General features: G+C 41.2%; 1 protein-coding gene and 1 non-coding gene across 2 annotated transcripts; both read left to right on the top strand.

The window, feature by feature from the left end:
* Positions 1-8,859: 8,859 nt before the first annotated feature.
* Positions 8,860-8,966, top strand: LOC141635433 (small nucleolar RNA R71). The gene has a single exon (XR_012540124.1). It is a non-coding gene; the product is annotated as a small nucleolar RNA R71 (small nucleolar RNA).
* A 4,121-nt stretch (positions 8,967-13,087) lies between these two features.
* LOC141630679 (uncharacterized) lies at positions 13,088-14,227 on the top strand. The gene is made up of 2 exons (XM_074443450.1): positions 13,088-13,919; positions 14,031-14,227. The coding sequence occupies exons 1-2, from the start codon at positions 13,088-13,090 to the stop codon at positions 14,225-14,227; spliced, it is 1,029 nt and encodes a 342-aa protein (XP_074299551.1).
* The last annotated feature ends 6,732 nt before the right edge of the window (positions 14,228-20,959 follow it).

Genomic DNA, 20,959 nt, shown 5'->3' with positions numbered 1-20,959 from the left:
GATGGTGTCATCGGGTAGCCATTCATTAATGGGTATACCATCATCAATATCCCCTCTTGTTTCTTGTGTTAACCTAGATTAATGGTCTGCAATGACATTTTTGGCACCCGCTTTATCATTGATGGTGAGGTCAAATTCTTGTAGCAATAGAACCCAACATATTAATCTTGGCTTAGAGTCCTTCTTTATAATGAGTCGTTTGAGATCGGTGTGATCCGTGTAGACGATCACCCTAAAGCAAAGATGGTAAGGTTGAAATTTATAGAAGGCATACACCATCGCCAACATCTCCTTTTCTGTTGTGGTGTAGTTGAATTGAGTGCAATCCAAAGTCTTGCTCACATAAGCTATTATATAAAGCTTATTATCATGTCATTGACCTAGAACCGCCCCTAGTGAAAAGTCGCTCGCATCGCACATTAATTCAAAGAGGAGGTCCCAATTTGGTGGTTGCACAATTGGAGCCGTCACTAAAGCTTGTTTGAGCCTACAAAAACTCTCATGACAAGAATCATCAAATACAAAGGGAGTGTCTTTGGCAAGAAGTGAGGTGGGGGGTTTGGCAATTTTTGCAAAATCTTTTATAAATCTTCTATAAAAACCCGCATGACCCAAGAAACTCCTCACACCCTTGACATTGGTGGGTGGGGGAAGTTTCTCAATCACCTGAACTTTCACCTTATCCACATGGATCCGTATTTTGGAAATGACATGTCCAAATACCACTCCCTCTTGCACCATAAAGTGGCATTTTTGCCAATTTAAATTAAGGTTGTATTGGATGCAAGTTTGGAGCACTTGGGAGAGGTTTTTCAAACAATCATCAAAGGAGGTGCCATAGACACTAATGTCGTCCATAAACACTTCCATGGACTTCTCAATATAGTCCGAAAAAATTGACATCATAGCTCTTTGAAATGTCCCGGGAGCATTGAAAATTCCAAATGGCATTCTCCGTTATGCGAAGACACCATAGGGACAAGTGAAAGTAGTTTTTGTTTGGTCATCTGGGTGAATAGGGATTTGGAAAAACCCGAAGTAACCGTCAAGAAAGAAAAAATACTCATGATTTGCCAATCTCTCGAGCATTTGATCAATGAAAGGCAAAGGGAAGTGATCTTTGATTGAGGCGGAATTTAATTTTCGGTAATCAATACACATTCTCCATCCCGTAACTGGTCGGGTGGAGATGAGTTCACCATCCTCATTCTCAACCACGGTCATACCGCCCTTTTTAGGGACAATTTGAACCGGGCTTACCCAATCGCTTTCCGAGATGGAGTATATAATTCCGGCCTCAAGCAATTTATCAACTTCCTTCCTTACCACCTCCTTCAACTTCTTATTCAATCTGCTCATAGGTTGAGCGGAGGGGGTGTATCCATCCTCTAGTGTAATGTGATGCATGCACACTCTAGGATCGATACCCACAAGATCGTTAATGCTATACCCAAGTGCCTTTTTGTTGGTTCTAAGGACACTTAAAAGTTTTTCTTTTTGTTTCACTTTTATGTTAGCATTGATAGTAACGGGGAAGGTCTTTGCATCGTCAAGAAAAGCATATTCAAGGGAGGGGGAGGGGGTAAGGGTTAAGGTCTAACTTGGTAGGGTTCTTACCCTCATCTTCACATGAAAGTGGTGGTATAGCTTCATAGTCTTCTTCTTTATCTTCCCCCGAGCATTCATCTCTTTTTTCTTCAATCACCTCTTCTAGCATGTCAACCGAATAAGCACTCTCAAACATTGTCTTAGACATAGCCCCCGTTAGAGAGAATTCAACCACATTTTCTCCCACATTGAAGGAAAGCTTTCCATTTTTCACATCTATCAGTACCCCTCCGGTTGCCATGAATGGCCTACCAAGAATAATTGAAGTTTGTTGGTCTTTCGGAATATCTAATACCATAAAGTCCGCCGGTATATAGAAATTCCCCACTTTTACCGGGACATCTTCAATAAATCCCTTATGATATTATACCGATCGATCGGCATGTTGCAATGTCATATAAATCGGAATCATATCTTAGAGACTAAGCTTCTTGGGAATGGGAAGAGGTAGGATGCTAACACTTGCACCCAAATCGCATAAAGCTCTTTCATTGTTCATATTACCTTCTATACATGGGATTGAGAAGCTACCCGGGTCTTGTAATTTCTTTGGTATGTGATTAAGCAATACCGCACTACATTATTCCGTCAAGACAACTAAGCCATCTGCTCCGATTCTTCTTTTCTTTGTCAACACATCTTTGAGAAATTTAGTGTAGTGGCATTTGTGTCACCACCTCGGTGAAAGGTAATGAAACTTTAAGTTTCTTAAACATATCCAAGAACTTAGAGAATTTCTTCTCCTCGTTCATTACTCTACCTCTATTAGGAAAAGGTATTGGAGGGACATAAACCTTGTTAGAAGGTGAGGCTTGCATGGTGGCATCAATCTTTTTGGCTTCCATTTCTTTCTCTTCACTACCCACTTTGTCAACCTCAATTTCTTCCAAGACAAAGTTTTCATCATCCATAATCTCCCCAAACCAAACCTTTGCTTGTCCCCAAGCAAATTAAATGCAAACTAATGGAACGGAAAAAAAAAGCTCAGAGCTAGCTATAACTTGTCTACTTAAACCAATTTAATGCAGTAAATAATTAATAGTCATAGCCACAGCAGTCAATACACAAACGAGTTATAAGATGTCCATAAACAAGGCTGACCTATCGACCTTGCAAGACCAACAAAATCGGACTCTCACGTGGTCACTCTTCTCTCATGAAGCAAAGGGTGAATATGTATGTAAGTGAGAAAGAGAATACAGTCACTCACCTAAACTGCGACCTACATAACATGCATGCAACAAAAATGAAAGACGATTCAAGTACTATGCATACACTCCAACCAACAATGTGCGTCACAGCCGAGGGCTTACAAATAGTATGGGAAAGTGAGGTTTAGGCGAGAAAAGGCAAAACAGATTATGGAAATGTGAAGGTAAAAGCGCCAAGCTAGTTCCTAAACAGGACCATATAAGACCGTCCGAATCTCAACTGACTGAAAAATAAGTACAAGTGCCCTTCATTGGCACACATCTCACTATCCAAACACACTATCTCCTCAAAAATGTGAAAATAAGAATAGGGAGTAGACCGTCACAAGATAAAAGTAAGTGCAGACGGTCTCAAAATTCAACCAACCCAATTTTTTCATTCTTTTCTTTCCTTTTCTTCTTTTCTGCTCACGTGTGATTTCTTTTTTTTTCTTTTTTCACCACACGTATTCTTTCTTCTTTTTTTTTCATGTTTTTTTTCATTTTTCTTCCTTTCCCATTCCTCTACCAACTCCAATCAACAGAAACGAGGCAAACTCACAACGGATCAACATACCACAAAAGACACAACTAAACTAGCTTCACTGGGCAGGCTCAGTTTTGGATGTAGCTAATGGGTCAGAAAGGCTAAATTTGGATTAAGTGGAGCTAAATGGGTGAAAAATGTAAAAAGGGAAATTTGCAAGCGCCTCCCTGCATGTGACACCGACCATAAATCCGAATGTATGCATTTAACGAGAAATCGAATGTCATAAATGTGCAAAAATGATAAACATGCTCTGCAAGGAGTACTACTCTCAATTCCTATGCAAACTGGTCATGGATGTCACCAGTTATAAGGCTCTAAATCTCAGAAATTGTAAAGTAGGTTGCCAAATTATCAGGTCAAGTCTACATAGTTAGCTTAATTTTTGACATTAACTCGTAGATATGCATAAGACTCAGCTAATAACTGTCAATAAAGTACAAGGCTCAAGTAAAAATGACAAGTTACAGTGCAATATCATCACGGAAATCTACCGTTCCGACTCAACCTATATGCAAAAATAAACGTGAATTTTTTTAATTTTTATCAATTTTTTTGATTTTTATGAGGTTTTTGAGTTTTATAAAAATTAAACAACAATGCATACAGAAAAATTAAACGTGATAACAAAAATGCAATAAAAACAACATGCAGACACAGATATGGATGCATAACCTCCCCAAACCAAACCGTACAATGCCCTCATTGTACCCAAAAATAAGGAAGGAAATGCAAACTAAAGGGAGAGAGTGGAGATGCAGAAAACTCACAAGATAACGCGAAGTAGGGACCTCCCCAAACCAGCCAACAACATGGGAGGTCGCTAAATAGCTCCAGAACAGCGTCACAGGAAGCAAATCAACCAAATTCTACCCGATGGTACTCGATCGAGAGAAGTTAGTACTCGATCGAGTACAAATAGCTGCCAAAGTGTTTGATCGAGGAAAAGAATTACTCGATCGAATGGTCCTGCAGGCTACAAATTTCGACTAAAAACCAAGTCTGAAATTGTTCACAGTCTATGGTTGTAAAAACCAATTATTAAGCACGCAGCAAAAACTAAAATGTTTGAAAAAAAACAACTACAAATAAATCTCCGGGTTGCCTCCCGGGTAGCGCTAGTTCCAGTCAGGTCCCAGCTCGACCTTCTTTTCTTCGGGCCTCTCTAATTTAGCCTGGTCAAAACAGCTCAAGGCACGCAGCAATCGATCAAATAACTGCGCATGTGCTACACAAAAATGTAAGTAGCACCATAATATAAAAATAAAATAGAAATTTAAAACATGTAACCATTTGAGCCTAACGAATTTGCTATGACAGCTCCCAAATTTATCCACAAAGTAATCCTGCCCTCCAGATACGGGCGGAATATAAAAGCTCAAATTATCCGTCAGTGGAAAATTTGAGAACTTGGGAGCATTTAAAAACAATCTAAGGCACCGTTTCAGTTTAACGAATTTCTGATGACAAGTATGGTGAAAAATTGTTAAATTATTTGTCCATCTGGGAGGGGGTAGAGCATCAAAAGAAACAACATGAGTCAAATGAGATAGCATACTATCAAGACTAACAATAATGAAATTATCGTTAACTACCTTAGGTTGGTCGCTCTCAATGTCGGAATCATTGACAAAAGAATGTATTACCTCTTCCGTGCTAGGAGTAATCACTGACTCAGCTGTCTTCTCGTTACCCTCCTCTGTGGGTTCTGTCCCATAAATCGCAGCCTCTAAAGCATCCAACTCGGCTTTGAAAAGGGAAGATTCACCGTAACCATTGTCTTCAGCAAAATCGTCATCCAAAACGGACCCAGGTGACGTATCATTGCTCTCCATGGCCATATCACTCGATTGAGAATGATCTTTGGTCGATCGATGAGTTTCTTCATCTAGTTCACTCGATCGAACATTGTAGGGTGTTCGATCGAGGTCTTCCTCATAACAGTTATTCGATCGAGTGGTTTGTTCTACTCGATCGAATTCTTCCTCATAGAATTCACTCGATCGAACATGATGGACTGCTCGATCGAGTGTTTTATGCTAAACCGTGGTGAAGTGCTTGAGAAATGCTTCATGCTCTTCGATTTCCGAGTCGTACAAATCGTCATCATCAATAGGTAGCTCAGGTTCTTCATAGGAGGGACCGCTCTTGGTACAAATAACATGTACCTCCTTTGGATGCCTATAATCCATCTCGGTAGCTAATAGAGCTATTTGAGACTCATGTAGCTTGACACGAGCTTCCCTGGCTTCATCAATTTCTTGTGCTCGAAGTGCAAGTGCCTTCACCAAGGACTTCAATTCAGCAACCTCTTCATTTTCTTCAACGGGACGAAGGGTTTGTTGTTGCGGGAGCCAGATAAATGGAGGCTTTTGACAGCCTCGTTGCTGAAGCGGATGTGGCGACACATATGTAATGGGATGACTAGCTTGTCTACGCTGCTTGAACGCATAGACTTCATCGCGCCAAACTTTGATACGGTCGTTTCCCGCTAGACAGATAACAGCATTGTGCCCCGCAACACCACATCTTTCATAGAAATGCACCTGTTGCGCCATAGGATGGAACATAGGTGGAAGATCAATGGTACTCAAGCCTTCCCTTCGACGATCTTTTACCTAGAACTGTGTAGGTAGGACCTATAGGACCTATCAAAACAGCACTAAAGAAAAATATGAGAACTGCCTCAAGGAATAAATCCCTTGAGGCTAAAGACAGACAAAAATAAACAAGTAAATAAAATAGTTGTCTCCCAGGCAACGGCGCCAAAATTTGATACCGTCGTCAGGTACCAAAAATAAAATACCTAGTTACACTAACAGAAGCTAGCAGTAAGTAGGGTCGATCTCCACAGGGAGGCGGTCACTATCTACTTGTTTATTCGGTCTGTCTACGTCACAGTTGGGGGTTTTGAATTGAATAAAACTAAACTAAACAAGATTAAGGGAAGAGAATTAATGATAAGAGAAATTAATAAGGAAGAGAGAAAACTAGGATGTCGGGTTATCAACGAACGTCAGTTAATTACAGCTAAGGTCACAGATTAGTCAATGTGTCGGTCTAAGGGGCAACGAATATCTCCTTCCGATCTCAATTCGCCCTAAATTACTATTAGCTTAGCTTCCGCCCTCACTAACGCATTCTATTGTTCACTGCAGGTCTCACCCTTTCCAACCTTCCGGTCTAGGTTAAGGCTTACCAAATAAATTAAATAGGCTAAATGCATCGATTCAAATAGCTAGATACAATTAAAGCAGTGATTAACAACATAGACTTAACAACAACGACAATCTATAAACCTAATTAGCAGTTAACATTGGTTCATCGACTCCCCTAGATCCTAGCAGGGGAATTAGCTAGACATAGATAAGGGAAAAGCAAGAACGAAAATTAAAAGAATAAACAACATCATAAATTAAGAGAATAAGGAAAGAGAATTACTAAGGATAGTCCGGAAAAGTAGAGAAGAAACAGTGTCTAACAGAGGAAAGGAAAAAAAGTAGTGTATACGGTCCATAGTATGATACAAATGACGTTTGATGCTTTCCTATTTATAGGAAATAGGATTTTATTTGACCTAAATACAAATTAAAGCTAAAAAGCTCGAGCCCAATAGAGATTTACTCGATCGAGGACTTTTATATCACTCGATCGAGCAAAACCAAGCTAAATCCTCTCAATCGAGTACTTTAGGTACTCGATCGAAAACTTATTAAATAGGCACTACTCGATCGAGTAGAAAAAGGAGTCGATCGAACACAATTGTACTCGATCGAGTACTTTCCAGCGCACAATTCCTGCTTCGCTCACTGAACTTCAAACGGCTGCTATTTCTTGTTACTTGGGCAAACAGGGCGTTTCCAGTGGCGTTTGATAAGAGGACAAGATTTCATCTCCAATTGGAATCACCTGAAAACCAGTTGTAGAACTCGAGATATGGCTCTTCAAAGTAGGCACTAGTAATTTAAAGTTCTTCCTTTACTCACCTAGCTAACTTACTCCTTTGCGCATCTCAAAATAGTAGTCTTAAGGCTCCGAGTCAAGTCATCTCATAAATGTATGCATAAGGACATGTTTTAGGCTTGATTATGCTCCTCTCTGGTTCATACTTGTAAATAATACAAGAGAAACCAAAGTAGACAATTCGGGGGACATTTGTAGCTAAACACCACACAAAATGCATAGAAATGCGTGCAAATGAAGTACGAAATACCTATATAAAATGCACGCATCACATGGGTTGATCACTTACTTTCCCCTTCTTGGAGTTCTTACCTCTACTTGTTGGTGATAAATGTGGGCTCTCAACTCCTCCTCTCATAACATCCCTTTTTCTATTTAAATCGTAATCATAATCCTTATAAGGGTCTTCCATACCTTTCCCACCCCTCAAAGTGACCACATGAGCTTGTTGGTGATGAGGTGGTCCATCCTTAGGATGGAGGTCTTGCATTGGTAGAGATTGTGATCCCCTTATAGGATTAGAAGCTCCTTGATTCGAGTTAGCCATATAAGAATCAAGTGTTCTTTGGTGTGCTTGGACATTAGAAATATCGGACCTTAGAAGCTTGAATTGTTGCTCCGCATTGGCTTCTTTTTGTAACGCCATGGCCTCCATGTTTTTCAACATTTTTCAATGGAAGCATTTGGGTTTGGTGGTTCAATGAGAGGGGGTGGTTTCTTTTGGGGTTGGTAATTTTGATTTCTTTGGTAGTTTTGATTTCCTTGGAAATTTTGGTTTCCTTGGAAATTGCCTTGAGGTTGGAAATTTTGATTGTCTTTCCGTTGTTGTTCCTTAGGGGTGGGGGAACATAAGGTTGGTTGTTGTTTTGTGGAAATCTCCGAAAATCGAAACCTTGGCCTTGGTTTTGGTTTTGGTTGTATTACCTTGAACGATCCGGCTTCGGTGGTGGTTGATATTAAGGTTGTTGATATTTAGGGTCCAAAGATTGGCCCTCAAATGAAAGCCTCGGATCTTGATTCGGAAAAACACGGCAAAAAGTCTCTTGGCGTTGATAAGAGTACTTTAGTTATTAGCCTTGCACAAGATAACATTCTTGTGGGTATTGGTCATCTTGTTGGAAAGACAGACACGTGTCATGAACATGACCAACACCACCAATTTTGTCACATATCGGTTGTTGGATATAGTTTCTTGGAGGAGACATTGGCTCTTGCACATAGTACACCCTAGAGTGACTTGGTCTCTCCTCTTGGACTTGTTGGACTTGATGGACTTGTCCCTTACCCTTCTCCAATCCCAAGTTGTCAAATTTCTTTGACAATTCATCCAACTTAAGCTTTGTTTCCAACTCAAGTCTAGTGGGCCCTTTACCTTTTCCCTCGTTATCTCTTGTACCATAACTATTTTCCTTCTCGGATATGTTTTGAATCATCTCTGTGGTAGCTACGCTATTCATAGCATAGAAGTTTTCGCCGGAAGCCGCCACAATCATGTCCCTAAACCTCGGCTCAAGGGTTTGGAAGAATGTTTGGGTGGTCATCCATTTGGGGATGCTATGGTGTGGGTAAGTGGTAAGAAGGTCCTGAAATCGCTCCCAAGCTTCACTTAGGGTCTCAAGGTCTTTTTGTTTGAAGGTTTGAATTCCTTGCCTTATCCTTGCGGTTTTTGAGGGTGGGTAGAATTTGTTGATGAAAGCCTTAGAGAGGCTAGCCCAAGTTGTGAATGTACCCTGTTCATGTGAATTCAACCATTTCCTTGTATTGTCTTTCAAGGAGAAAGGGAAGAGCATGAGAAGAATTTCCTCTTCGGTGACACCATTATGCTTTATTGTGCCCACCTTCTCTTTGAACATAACGAGATGCCCATGTGCATCTTCATTATTTATCCCAAGGAAAAAGTCTTGTTGAATGAAGGAGATTACATGGTGCCTTAGCTCAAAGGTGTTGGGAGCAATGGCATGATAGTTAATTGCCGAGCAAGACCGGTTAGGATCCGACCTATTATAGTATCCCATGGGTTGGTCCGCCATTTTATCTTTCACAAGGTTGTATCTTGGTGAAATGGGTGAATTTGGGGTATTTAGTGACCTTGGTGACTCGGTGTTATGAGTGCAGTTTGAGTGTTGTGAATAGGTGGGTGAATTTTTGGGAGATGGATTTGGTGAATTACGTGGTGGAATGTTGAGTAGATGAAAATGGGAGGAAGAGGGTGTTGTATTTGGAGGCTCAATTGTGGAAATTTGGGTAGCTGACGGATTAAAAAAGGGTGGTGATCTTCGTATAGCCGATAGAGCTTGTCGTCTTCTTGCCCAAAATGTTTTCTCGATCTCGTTATCAAGAGGGAAGAGAGGTGTGATATAGCACCTATTCATGCACTTAACAAAAGATCAAATAGTCCTAATGAAAGGTTTGCACTAGGGAAAACGGAGAAAACAAACAAACACAAATGAATTAAGCCTAGAAATTAATTAAACTATCTTATCCAATGAATGTCGTCCTCGGCAACGGCGCCAAAAACTTGTAATTTATTTAAACCTCGCAAGGAACGAGTGATAGTTGTGTATTGCATGGGTTAAATCCCAAGGGACGATATCTATGGTTCTAAGACGGTCTAACTTATCCTCGTTTAATTCTAGCCAAAAGCAATTGATTGGTGACTAATGATAAGCTACAACAAAAGCAAGAGAAGCAATTAACAAGTAAGTAAGTAAATTGATCTAACTCAAGAGTTTAAAAGACTAAGGTAGTCGGGTTCACAAGTGTAGGACAAGGTTGATTATGGTCACAACTAAAGTTGGTCTATGGGTAAGGTGCGGGTAGGTCTCCACCTCTCAGTGTAAGACGATCCTTAGTCTAGGGTTGGTCGAGTGATGTGTCTAATTTATATACGATTTTACCCCCTATTTTAGCTCAGTTTCATTTGATTATTTCACTTTTATTAGTGTATTTGTGAGCTAATTCCGTGTTCTAGGTGTCTTTGCTTGTATTCATTATATTTTGTAGGAAATGAAGCATTTGGTAGCTTTTTCCCGTCAAATTTGCAAGCACTAAAGTTCAAGAGGCTAAAAGAAACAATATCATGCAAATGGAAGGGCGTTTTGGAAAATTCCGATCAAAGACATCCGAGCATGAAGGAAGTGACATGGGTTGATGCAAGTAAAGAAATGGAAATAAAGCCCAAACAAAGTCCAAATGACCAAGTTAAATTGCAAGCTTAGAATTCCAAAATGATGCTCTAACTCGGGGAATTAAGGAGCTTATTGATGCAACATAGAATACCATTTGCTAATTAATCAAGGATTAATAGCAATAAAGCAAGAAACTTGCGTCTTCGATCGGGGTGGGGTGTCCCCGATCGGGGTTTCCTTCCCCTTGGATTTTTACGTTTCACCCTTTATTCCTATATAAAGGATGCTTAATCCGTCAATTGGGATCATCTTTTCATAAACTTTCCATACTCTTAAGGACACAAATTCTCTTAGTTTCATAATTAGTTTACATTTCATTAAGCATTTCCTTTGTTATAAACAATTTACTTAAGCATTTTGTTCTTTATAATACAAGCTTTCCATTCAGGTTATTTGGGTTGATCACTTGTATTCTTCTTGTTTAAGTTCTATTTCTTTTATTACGGTAATTTCATTACTAGCTTTACTTCGTTAATTTATTCGTCATTTCCTTTATCATATAGTTTTCATTATCATTACTAGCATTTTACATATAGTTATTAGTTTGTTACAGTTCGTTATCAAGCTATCATCATCTTAGTTCATTCTAGCATTTCCATTTACATTTCATCATAGTTATTTTACCAATCATATGTTATCATCATCTATTTATTTTATAGAATATTGTTTCTAATTCTTATGTTTCCATCATTTAGCATAATTCTAATTCTCTTTTATTCATTTAGTTATATTTCTATTATCATCATGTTTACTAATTCACATGTCATTAGTTTAATTTCCAACATGAGTGAGTAGTCCTTTTTGTCTAGGGATTAGGGAATCCATGCATGAATCATATTTGTAATTGTTAAAATTAGGATGTTATAATATTGTTTAGTAGTTTCTATCACAGGCTTGTTTTATTTGCTAATCTTTGGTAATTGGTCACTGTTTGGGCTAAAATCTGAACCTTAGCTTAATAAGAGGCAAACCCACTTGGTACCGTCTCAAGAGCTGGGCCGTGGAAATAGGTCAATCACAAGAAGCCCAAAAGCAGATGGAATCCGCCTAAGGGGTTGGGCCGAGAAGCATGCGACAGTGGAAAGGCCCAGTGACAAAGGAATCTCGTGTGTTGGAAAGTCTTCAGGGAGATCTTAGGGAGAATTCAGGGAGATTAGGGAGAATGGTGGAGGAAGATTCGTTTATGGAGTTGTGATAGGAGTAATATTCCTTACCATAAACGAGGTAGGACATATCTAGGGTTCATACCCTATAAATAGCCAAAGAAGCAATCAAGGAAGGGCATTGAAGATCTCACGCATACATACAACATATTGTGCTAGCTAGATTTACATTCCATCTCCACTTCCCGCGGTCGTTTCCCACATTGGGTTTTCCGCGTCACCAAATCTCACGTGTCAACCTCTATTTACGTACTTAATTCCTTTATTTAACATTAAACACAAACATACAATCAATACGCAACGAGTAAGACCGCGTTGACCTCGCATAACCTAATTCGGTAAAAATTACCAAAACAGTTTGGCGCCCACCGTGGGGCATTGTGGTCCTCAATCGTTGATTACCCAGACATATAATAGACAAGCAAACGTCAGCAGCCGTGTCAGGGAGCGGTCAGCCGTCGATACCACCCAATCCAGTTCAGAATCCAGCATCAGCGGCACAAACTCAGGCCCCCGGACACACTCGAAGAACCGCATCCGTGACAAAAGTCACTCTGCCTCCTAGAACTCCTGCTCTGGAAGCTCAACACAGATCAGATAGGGGAACAGCAAGTACAAGCCTTACCCCGCCACCCAGTCCAACACAAACCCTGCTCAGTGGTATGGAGAATCTTCAAAAGGTCATGGAAGATATGCGAGAGGACCAGAAAAAGGCAGAAGCTGAAGCAAGAAGGAGGGACAGGGAACTCTAGGCGCAAATAGACTTTTTGAAGCAGCAGTCCGGCACACCAGCAAGCATGAGGGATGAAGGTTGGGCCCGTTAGTAGATCTTACCCAGGGGGCATCAAGCAGCACGAGTCAACTTCGACGGATACCAACCAAGTTGGTAACAAGACTGGATCTAATAGTAGTGTCAACAGGAGAAAGGATAACCCACAATGGCTAAGATACCTCACACCAGACAGCTGGCAGCCAGCCAGCCGCGTGAAAGTACAACCAGGTAACCTTCCAGTTGATAACTTCGTAGTAACTAACCAGACACCTGGTGCAGGATCCTCAGGTAGCCCGCAGGTAAGCTGGAATCAAGCAACACTCGTGACCTCAACCCCATTAGCTACCACACCACATCAGAACCTTTAAGAATTCGGGCCTGACAGCAACACTCCAAATTAGTAGGTAGCAGACAAACGAATCCCGGATTCAGGAAGCCTGACCAATCAGTAGTACCTGGAGCTAAGGGAGATGCTGAGTAGGGTCCCGGGATTGGCACCTCCACTTGAGAAGGCGGTACCCGGCAGTTATGCTGACTCGCAATTTGTGGCTGCCATATCCATTGTTGCCATGCCAAAGGGATTCACAAATCCAAACATGCCTCTCTTTGTCGGCACTACAGATCCCTTTTACCACATGAGCTAGTACAAGCAGAAAATGATGAAAGTGACGGCTGTAGGACAAGTAAAAGAAGCATGTATGTGTAAGGGGTTTGGATCCACACTGTCGGGGCCAGCACTCCGATGGTTCGTAAGCTTGCCTAACAGGTCAATATCCACGTTTGCCGACCTGGTAAACACATTCACTCAGCAATTTGCAAGCAGCCGGAAGCCGCAAAAGCATGCAGGAGACTTGTACAGAATTGTTCAGGGAGTTGGTGAGACCATTGGAGAGTACAACAATAAATTCAACAATGAGAAGGTGGCGGTACGGGAATTTTATGTGTCAACAGCAGTGGAAGCCTTCAGAAGGGGACTACACCATGAGTCTGACCTGTATAAGCAGTTAACTATGCACCCATGTCATAGCTTTGAGGCGGTGCAAGAAAAAGCAGCAGTTGTGATCAGATTAGAAGAATATATCCTAGCCAGAGTCAGCATACCAAGTACGCCAAGCGTATCCAGCACATCAGCCATGGAGAAGTCAGGTAGAAAGGAACCCACTAGTAAGAAGGATGAAAGATACAGGCCATATGGAAAGGGAGTCAACAGGGTCGACAACAGAGAAGAAAATCAGCAACTCCCCACACTGGCTGAATATAGATTCACAACTAGCGTCGGAGGAATCCTAAAAGCACTGAGAGAGATGGGAGACGGGGTAAGATGGCCCAGGCCACCATTAGAGGGACAGGCATGGCGAAAGGACAACAAGAAAAAATGCGAGTTCCTTCGTGACATTGGGTATAACACGGAGGATTGCTACACACTACACAGGGAGATCAGACGCCTGTATGAGCAGGGAGAACTGAGCGACCTATTACCACGTGGGGGCAAGCAGCAGGATAAGGTAGGCTCCGCAAAGCCTGCAGCTCCACCTACATGCACCAAGATAATAAACGTGATAACAGGCGGCTCAGACTTAAGCGGATTGACATATTCAGCAGCCAAAAGGCGTGCCGCAAAGACTAAGGGAGATAGACCAGAAACTTCTTGCACGATTTCTCACAATGACCTACCTGCTGTAGCTTTCGACGAAGGGGATGTGCATGATGGACAGGAAAATCACGATGCACTTATCATAACTCTTGACACGGCTGTTGCAACCCTGTCAAAGATAAAACCAACGGGTCTCAACTAAATGTAGCAGAGGCAGTCGGGTATCGAATCCACAGGGAGATGGGAATCCTATAGTCAACTAGGTCTCTCGAAAGTAACCAAAATAGGGGGTTTGTTTGTTTGTTTTCTAAAGACTACGAGCAAAGGAGAGAATAAAAAGGAACGAGAGAGAAATAAAATAGAGATGAACAAGGGAGAAAGGTACTAGGATTGTCGGTTCACCATGGCTTCTAAAGTCCGAACTAAAATATAGATGCCCTAAATCCAAGCTGTGGGTAATAAACGTCACCTTTCGGTCCTTAGTTCGCCCTAGGCAACACTAGTTTAGCTTTCGCCCTAGCCAGCATAAATCCTAATGAAACGCTGCAGAACTACTCCTTCTCCAATCTTTCGATCTAGGAGAAGGGGAAAACGAGACAGTTAATTGAGTGCGTCGACTCAAACAATTAAGAGATAATAAAGCAGCAGATGCATACAACTAGACTACGGGTGTCTTAATTAATTCGTCCTTCCTACGCCATGGCTACCCTAAATCCTAGCAAAGCGATTAGCTATTCATGATCGAAATGAGGAACAATAGTGGCCAAGCAAATAACAATAGATAACATAATAAACGAAACTGAACTGAAATTATGCTATGATAATACCGAATTCAACAGAAGAAAAGTTGAGAAATGGCGATGAAAAGTACTTTTGATCCAAAAACAAAAGCAACAGTCTCCGTCCTTTGTCTAGAATGTGATAATTAGGTCTCAGTATTCCTTGCCTTTTTATAAGAAAAATAGCAAAGGGAATAAAGCGTTATAAAATAACAACACAAAATCGAACTAAAGCCCATCAGTGCGTGGCCTCTCGATCGAACTCCACAGTTCCTCGATCGAGAAATTTCCCTAAGCATCTCCCTCGATCGAGAAAAGGACATCTCGATTGAGGCCTTCACCCTTGCATTCACTCGATCGAGAACAAGACATCTCGATCGAGGGGTTCTTGACTTCTTGTGTGTTCTCCTAATCCTTTGGATACCTTCACGCGTCTCAAGATGGTAAAGTTTCGCGCCAACTCTCTTAAGCAGGCTTGGAGGATCGCAAATAGGCTGATTTCTAGTCATTGCGGTTCGTACCTGCAAATAATGCAAAGCAGACCAAAGTAGACTATTCGGGGTATAAAGTGACATAATATCACTCAAATACATAGAAATGCGTGCCAAAAGAGACCGTAAAAGTCTATGTAAAATGCACGCATCAAACTTCCCCAAACCAAACCTTTGCTTGTCCTCAAGCAAACTAATGCAACTAGCTAGGACGAAATGGATAGGAGTAGAACATAGACAAGCTGAAGACCGTTGGCTTAAACCGTTTAATGCATAAGAATCAACTACTAGTAGCTTGACATCAAGCCAAACGAATTTATGCATATTTCAAAGAGACGTTGAACTTTCGACCTTGCAAGACTTTTAAAAAAAGTGGACTCTCACGGGTCGCTCAATCACACAAATAGGCATAAGGTGATATGTAAAATAAGATAGAAGGAATAAAGAACACTCACCTAACTGCAACCTATAAGGACATACATGCAGTCTAATATGAATAAAGTCTCTACAACCGTACATATGCATTCCAACCAAACTGATGACCAAGACACATGCCGAGGACTTACATATGGGTAAGTGAGGTAATAGGTAAGAAGGGGCTAAAATGAATTTGGATATGTGGGGTTAATAGCCAGGCTAGCAACAATGGATCCAAATTATACAACTTCCCTACTTCAAACGCCATACATATCATTACGAAATAGTGCAAATTGGATGCACACAGCTCACTAATCACCATAAAATTATCAACTCCCCATAAGATATAAATTAAACATGGGAGCATAAATCACAACATACAGTCTTTTCATTTTCCGCATATGATTTTTTTCTTCTTCTTTTTTTTCCATATTTCTTTTCGGATTTCTCTTTTCTTGTTTTTTCCTTTTGTTTTTTCCTTTTTCTTCACTTCTTTTTCAATATTTCTCCTTCATTTCCTTCACCCATCCATCTCATGAAAAGATATAATAACCAACTGCAAATCAACACATTCCCAACATTGCTACCATTACTAGCTCGGCTAGGGTAGGAAAAATATGGATTGTAGCTAAATAGGGACAAAATGGGCAATTTGGCTATGTGGAGCTCATGGGTAAAATGAAATAAAGGGGTTGCCTCTCCAAACATGTGTCACCAACCACAGACCCGAATGCATACATGTACTAAGTAGACTAAACTCATGCTTATGCAATTTGATGTTACATGCCTTATAAGGAGTAACTACTCACCTCCTACATGAACTGGTCATGGATGACACCAGTTATAAAGCTCTAAACCTCAGAAAGATATTGTAGTTTGCCAAAATTTCAAGTCAAGTCTACTTATTCAACGAATTTTGAAACGAAATTCGAGAAATTGCAAAGGCTGTTGCTAAAAGAAGTGAAATAAAGCAAGGCTTAAGCAAAAAGACAGTTATCAGCAATGAAAAACTCCCATCAGACTCAACCTAAAATGCAAAAATAAACATGATTTTTTTTCTTGAATTTTGAAATTTTCCAATTTTTTATGAGATTTTTTATTTTTATGAAATAAAATACAATGCAAACGTAAGTAAACGTGGTAACAAAATGCGGTAAAAACAACATGCAGACACGATATGGATGCAAATCCTCCCCAAACCAAACTGTACAATGTCCCCATTGTACAAAGTAAAGGAAAAGAGATGCAAACTAAAGAGAGGGAGAGTCGAAAACTTACAAAAGCGTGCAGACCACGGACCTCCCCAAACCGAACTAGATAGAGAGGTTAGTAGGGCTTTCGATCGACAAAGGATCAGGTCGATCGAGAAGAACACGGTACTCGATCGAGACAAGTAACACTCGATCGAGGCTTTTAGCGGTGCATAAACTTGATCGAACAAATAGGATCTCGATCGAGAGCTTTGAAGGCGTAGGACCACTCGATCGAGCAAGAAGGCTACTCGATCGAGGGCTGTTGCATCAGTAAGCAACAGTACGGTACCTGTGCTGTACCAAAAACGCAAAAATTCTATTAAAATTGTTCAAACGCACACCAAACAGAAATAAAGAAAGTTAAAAGTTCGAAAAACAAATACAACAATTTACAATCGAGTTGCCTCCCGATAAGCGCAGGTTTATAAGGTCCCGCACGACCTATAAGTGTCAAACATCACTCTCTGCCATCGCGTCGAAAAAGAGAACTTCGACGCGTCCAATCACAGCATCAGCCCCATAATAATGCTTCACAAGATGACCATTAACTTTGAAGCGATTCCCCTCGGAGTCCTCTAACTCAACTGATCCAAATTTAGTGACGCCAATCACCGTGTACGGACCACTCCACCTGGACTTCAGCTTACCAGGAAATAGTCTCAACCGAGCATTAAACAGTAACACCTTTTGCCCAACATGGAACTCACGGGGTACAATCCTCTTATCGTGCCAACGCTTAGTCTTCTTCTTATAAATTCGGGAGCTATCATAAGCATTCAAATTAAACTCCTCCAAATAAGCATCTAGTCGCAATAAACACTTCTCACCACACAAGTCAGCATCATAATTAAGCTAGCGGATAGCCCACCAAGCTTTATGTTCTAGCTCAACAGGAAGATGACAAGACTTTCCATACACTAAACGATACGGTGAAGCACCGATTGGTGTCTTAAAAGTCGTCCTATAAGCCCACAACGTGTCCTCTAGTTTAGCACTCCAGTCTTTCCGTGATTTAGACACTACTTTGCTTAATATCTCTTTTAGTTCCCTATTAGAGACCTCAACCTTTCCGCTAGTCTAAGAGTGATACCCCAAACCCCTACGGTGTTTGACACCATATTTAGACAGCAAAGCAGTCAACTGTTGTTCTCTAAAATGTATACCCCTATCGCTAATGACGACCCTAGGGACACCAAAACGGGGAAAAATAATCTTACGAAACAGCTTAATCACGGTCCTGGCATCACAATTGGGAGTGGCAATTGCCTCCACCCACTTAGACACATAGTCTACAGCTACTAGAATATACCTGTTACCCTGGCTAGACGGGAATGGCCCTTGATAATCGATGCCCCATACATCGAAAATCTCAACCTCTAGGATGCCGTTCTGAGGCATCTCATGTCTCTTGGAAATGTATCCCGTTCTCTGACAAGCATCACAGCTAGCAACAAAAGTTTTAGTGTCAGTGAAAAGAGTTGTCCAATAAAAACCTGACTGCAATACCTTAGCCACGGTACGTGATGGACCGTGGTGTCGTCCACAAGGAGCCGAATGGCAGCCTTCTAGGATAGCTTTGGTCTCCCACTGCGGAATACACCATCTGTAGAGTCCGTCTGCACATTCCTTAAATAAATAAGGGTCATCCCATAAATATTGTCGTGCATCGTGTAAGAATCTCTTGCGCTGCTGATGAGATAAATCTGGCGGCAGTGCCTGACTGACAGCAAAGTTAGCATAGTCTGCAAACCAAGGTTCAGCACCATCCTTAGAATTTACAGAGGTCACAGAAAAAACATCAACAGAAAATAAAGAGTCGTCAGCGAAAGAATTATTAATAGGAAGAGAATCCTCCCCCTCCTGTTGCGTCAGACGCGACAGATGGTCGGCTACGACATTTTTTGCTCCCTTCTTATCCTTAATCTCCAAGTCAAACTCCTGTAAAAGGAGTATCCATCTCAGCAATTTGGGCTTAGCTTCCTTCTTGTTCAGAAGGTGTTTCAAATGACGCATGATCTGTAAAAATAATAACTTTAGAACCCAACAAATACGATCTAAACTTATCTAACGCATAAACAACAGCTAAAAGCTCCTTCTCCGTGGTAGCATATTTCACTTGAGCCTCATCCAGAGTTCGGCACACATAATAAATCGCACTCAGCGCTTTGTCTTTCCGTTGGCCTAGCACCGCTCCTAGTGCATAATCACTGGCATCGCACATAATCTCGAAAGGCAGCTTCCAATCTGGAGGCTGGATAATGGGTGCAGAGACCAAAGCCTGCTTCAAAGTGTTAAAAGCAAAAAGACATTCATCATTAAAATCAAAAGGAGCATCCTTTAAAAGCAAATGTGTAAGCGGTCGAGCAATCTTTGAGAAGTCCTTGATAAACCGACGATAAAAGCCAGCGTGACCAAGGAAACTTCTCACCCCCTTAACATTAACTGGAGGGGGTAATTGCTCGATTACTTGCACCTTTGCTCTGTCTATCTCAATACCCCTGTTGGAGACTAGGTGCCCAAGGACAACGCCCTCATTTACCATAAAATGGCACTTCTCCCAGTTTAGCACTAGATTAACCTCAATACATCGCTGCAAAACTTTATCAAGGTTAGCAAAACAATTATCAAAGTCATTCCCATAGACACTGAAGTCGTCCATAAAGACTTCCATGATAGACTCGATATACTCAGAAAAGATCCCCATCATACACCTCTGAAAGGTGGCAGGGGCATTACACAAACCAAAAGGCATTCTGCGATAAGCAAAGACACCCTTCGGACAAGTAAAGGTAGTCTTTTCCTGATCATCTGGATGAATAGGGATCTGAAAGAACCCTGAGTACCCATCCAGATAACAGAAAAACTCATGAGAAGCCAATCTCTCTATCATCTGATCAATGAAAGGAAGGGGGAAATGATCTTTCTTGGTGGCGGCATTTAATTACCGATAATCTATACACATCCGCCACCCGGTCACTAGTCTAGTAGGTATTAGCTCATTATTTTCATTTCGGACAACTGTAGTACCACCTTTCTTAGGTACCACCTGAACGGGACTTACCCATTTAGAATTCCCAACTGAATAAACAATACCTGCGTCGAGTAGTTTCATAACCTCAGCCGTCACAACCTGCTCCATCTTTGGATTCAGCTTTCGCTGACCCTGCCTGCGAGGTTTGTGATCATCCTCTAGCTCAATCCTGTGCATGCAGACATTGGGGTTGATACCCTTAAGGTCATCCAACGAATATCCCATTGCCTTCCTATTCCTCATAAGAACAGTCAATAAAGCAGTTAACTGTCCGTCGTTGAGCTTAGCGCTCACAATCACTGGAAACTGCTCAGTATCATCAAGAAAGGCATACTTAAGGTGAGAGGGAAGAGCTTTACGCTCGGGGACCTTTACCTCGACTGAGCACAAAGTGTGTGCCAAGTTCTCTACCTGTTCCAGCTGAACGTCAGACAGCTCTATCTCATCTGTAGTAATTCCAAGCAACTCCTCGACATCGTCCTCGTCATCTGAAAAATCTGCACACTCATCTAGAAACATCAAAGACTCATGCGGATCCTTAACTAAGGAATCCGACCAAAACTCGTAAGCAGACTCATCAATAATATCCACAGAATAACAAGTATCCTCGATCATCGGTCTAGACAAGGTCTCGGGCAGACTAAACGTAATCACATCATCCCCTACCTCTAGAGTCAAACGCCCGTGTTTGACATCAATAATAGCTCCAGTTGTACACAAAAACGGTCTACCCAAAATAATCTGGGTACGGGTATCCTCAGCAATATCTAAAACAATAAAGTCCATTGGAATAATGAATTTGCCTACCTTGACAGGCACATCCTCTAAGATACCTAAGGGCCGTCTAACAGATCTGTCGGCCATCTGTAGGGTGATATTGGTCATTTTTAGGTGACCCAATTTAAGCTTAGAAAAGATAGAATAGGGCATGACACGACATCGGCTCCAAGGTCACACAAAATG

Source organism: Silene latifolia, chromosome Y, assembly GCF_048544455.1.
Source record: "Silene latifolia isolate original U9 population chromosome Y, ASM4854445v1, whole genome shotgun sequence".
NCBI lineage: Eukaryota > Viridiplantae > Streptophyta > Magnoliopsida > Caryophyllales > Caryophyllaceae > Silene > Silene latifolia.
The sequence above is the reverse complement of the archived record's forward strand: the minus strand, read 5'-3'. Positions and strand labels throughout refer to the sequence as shown.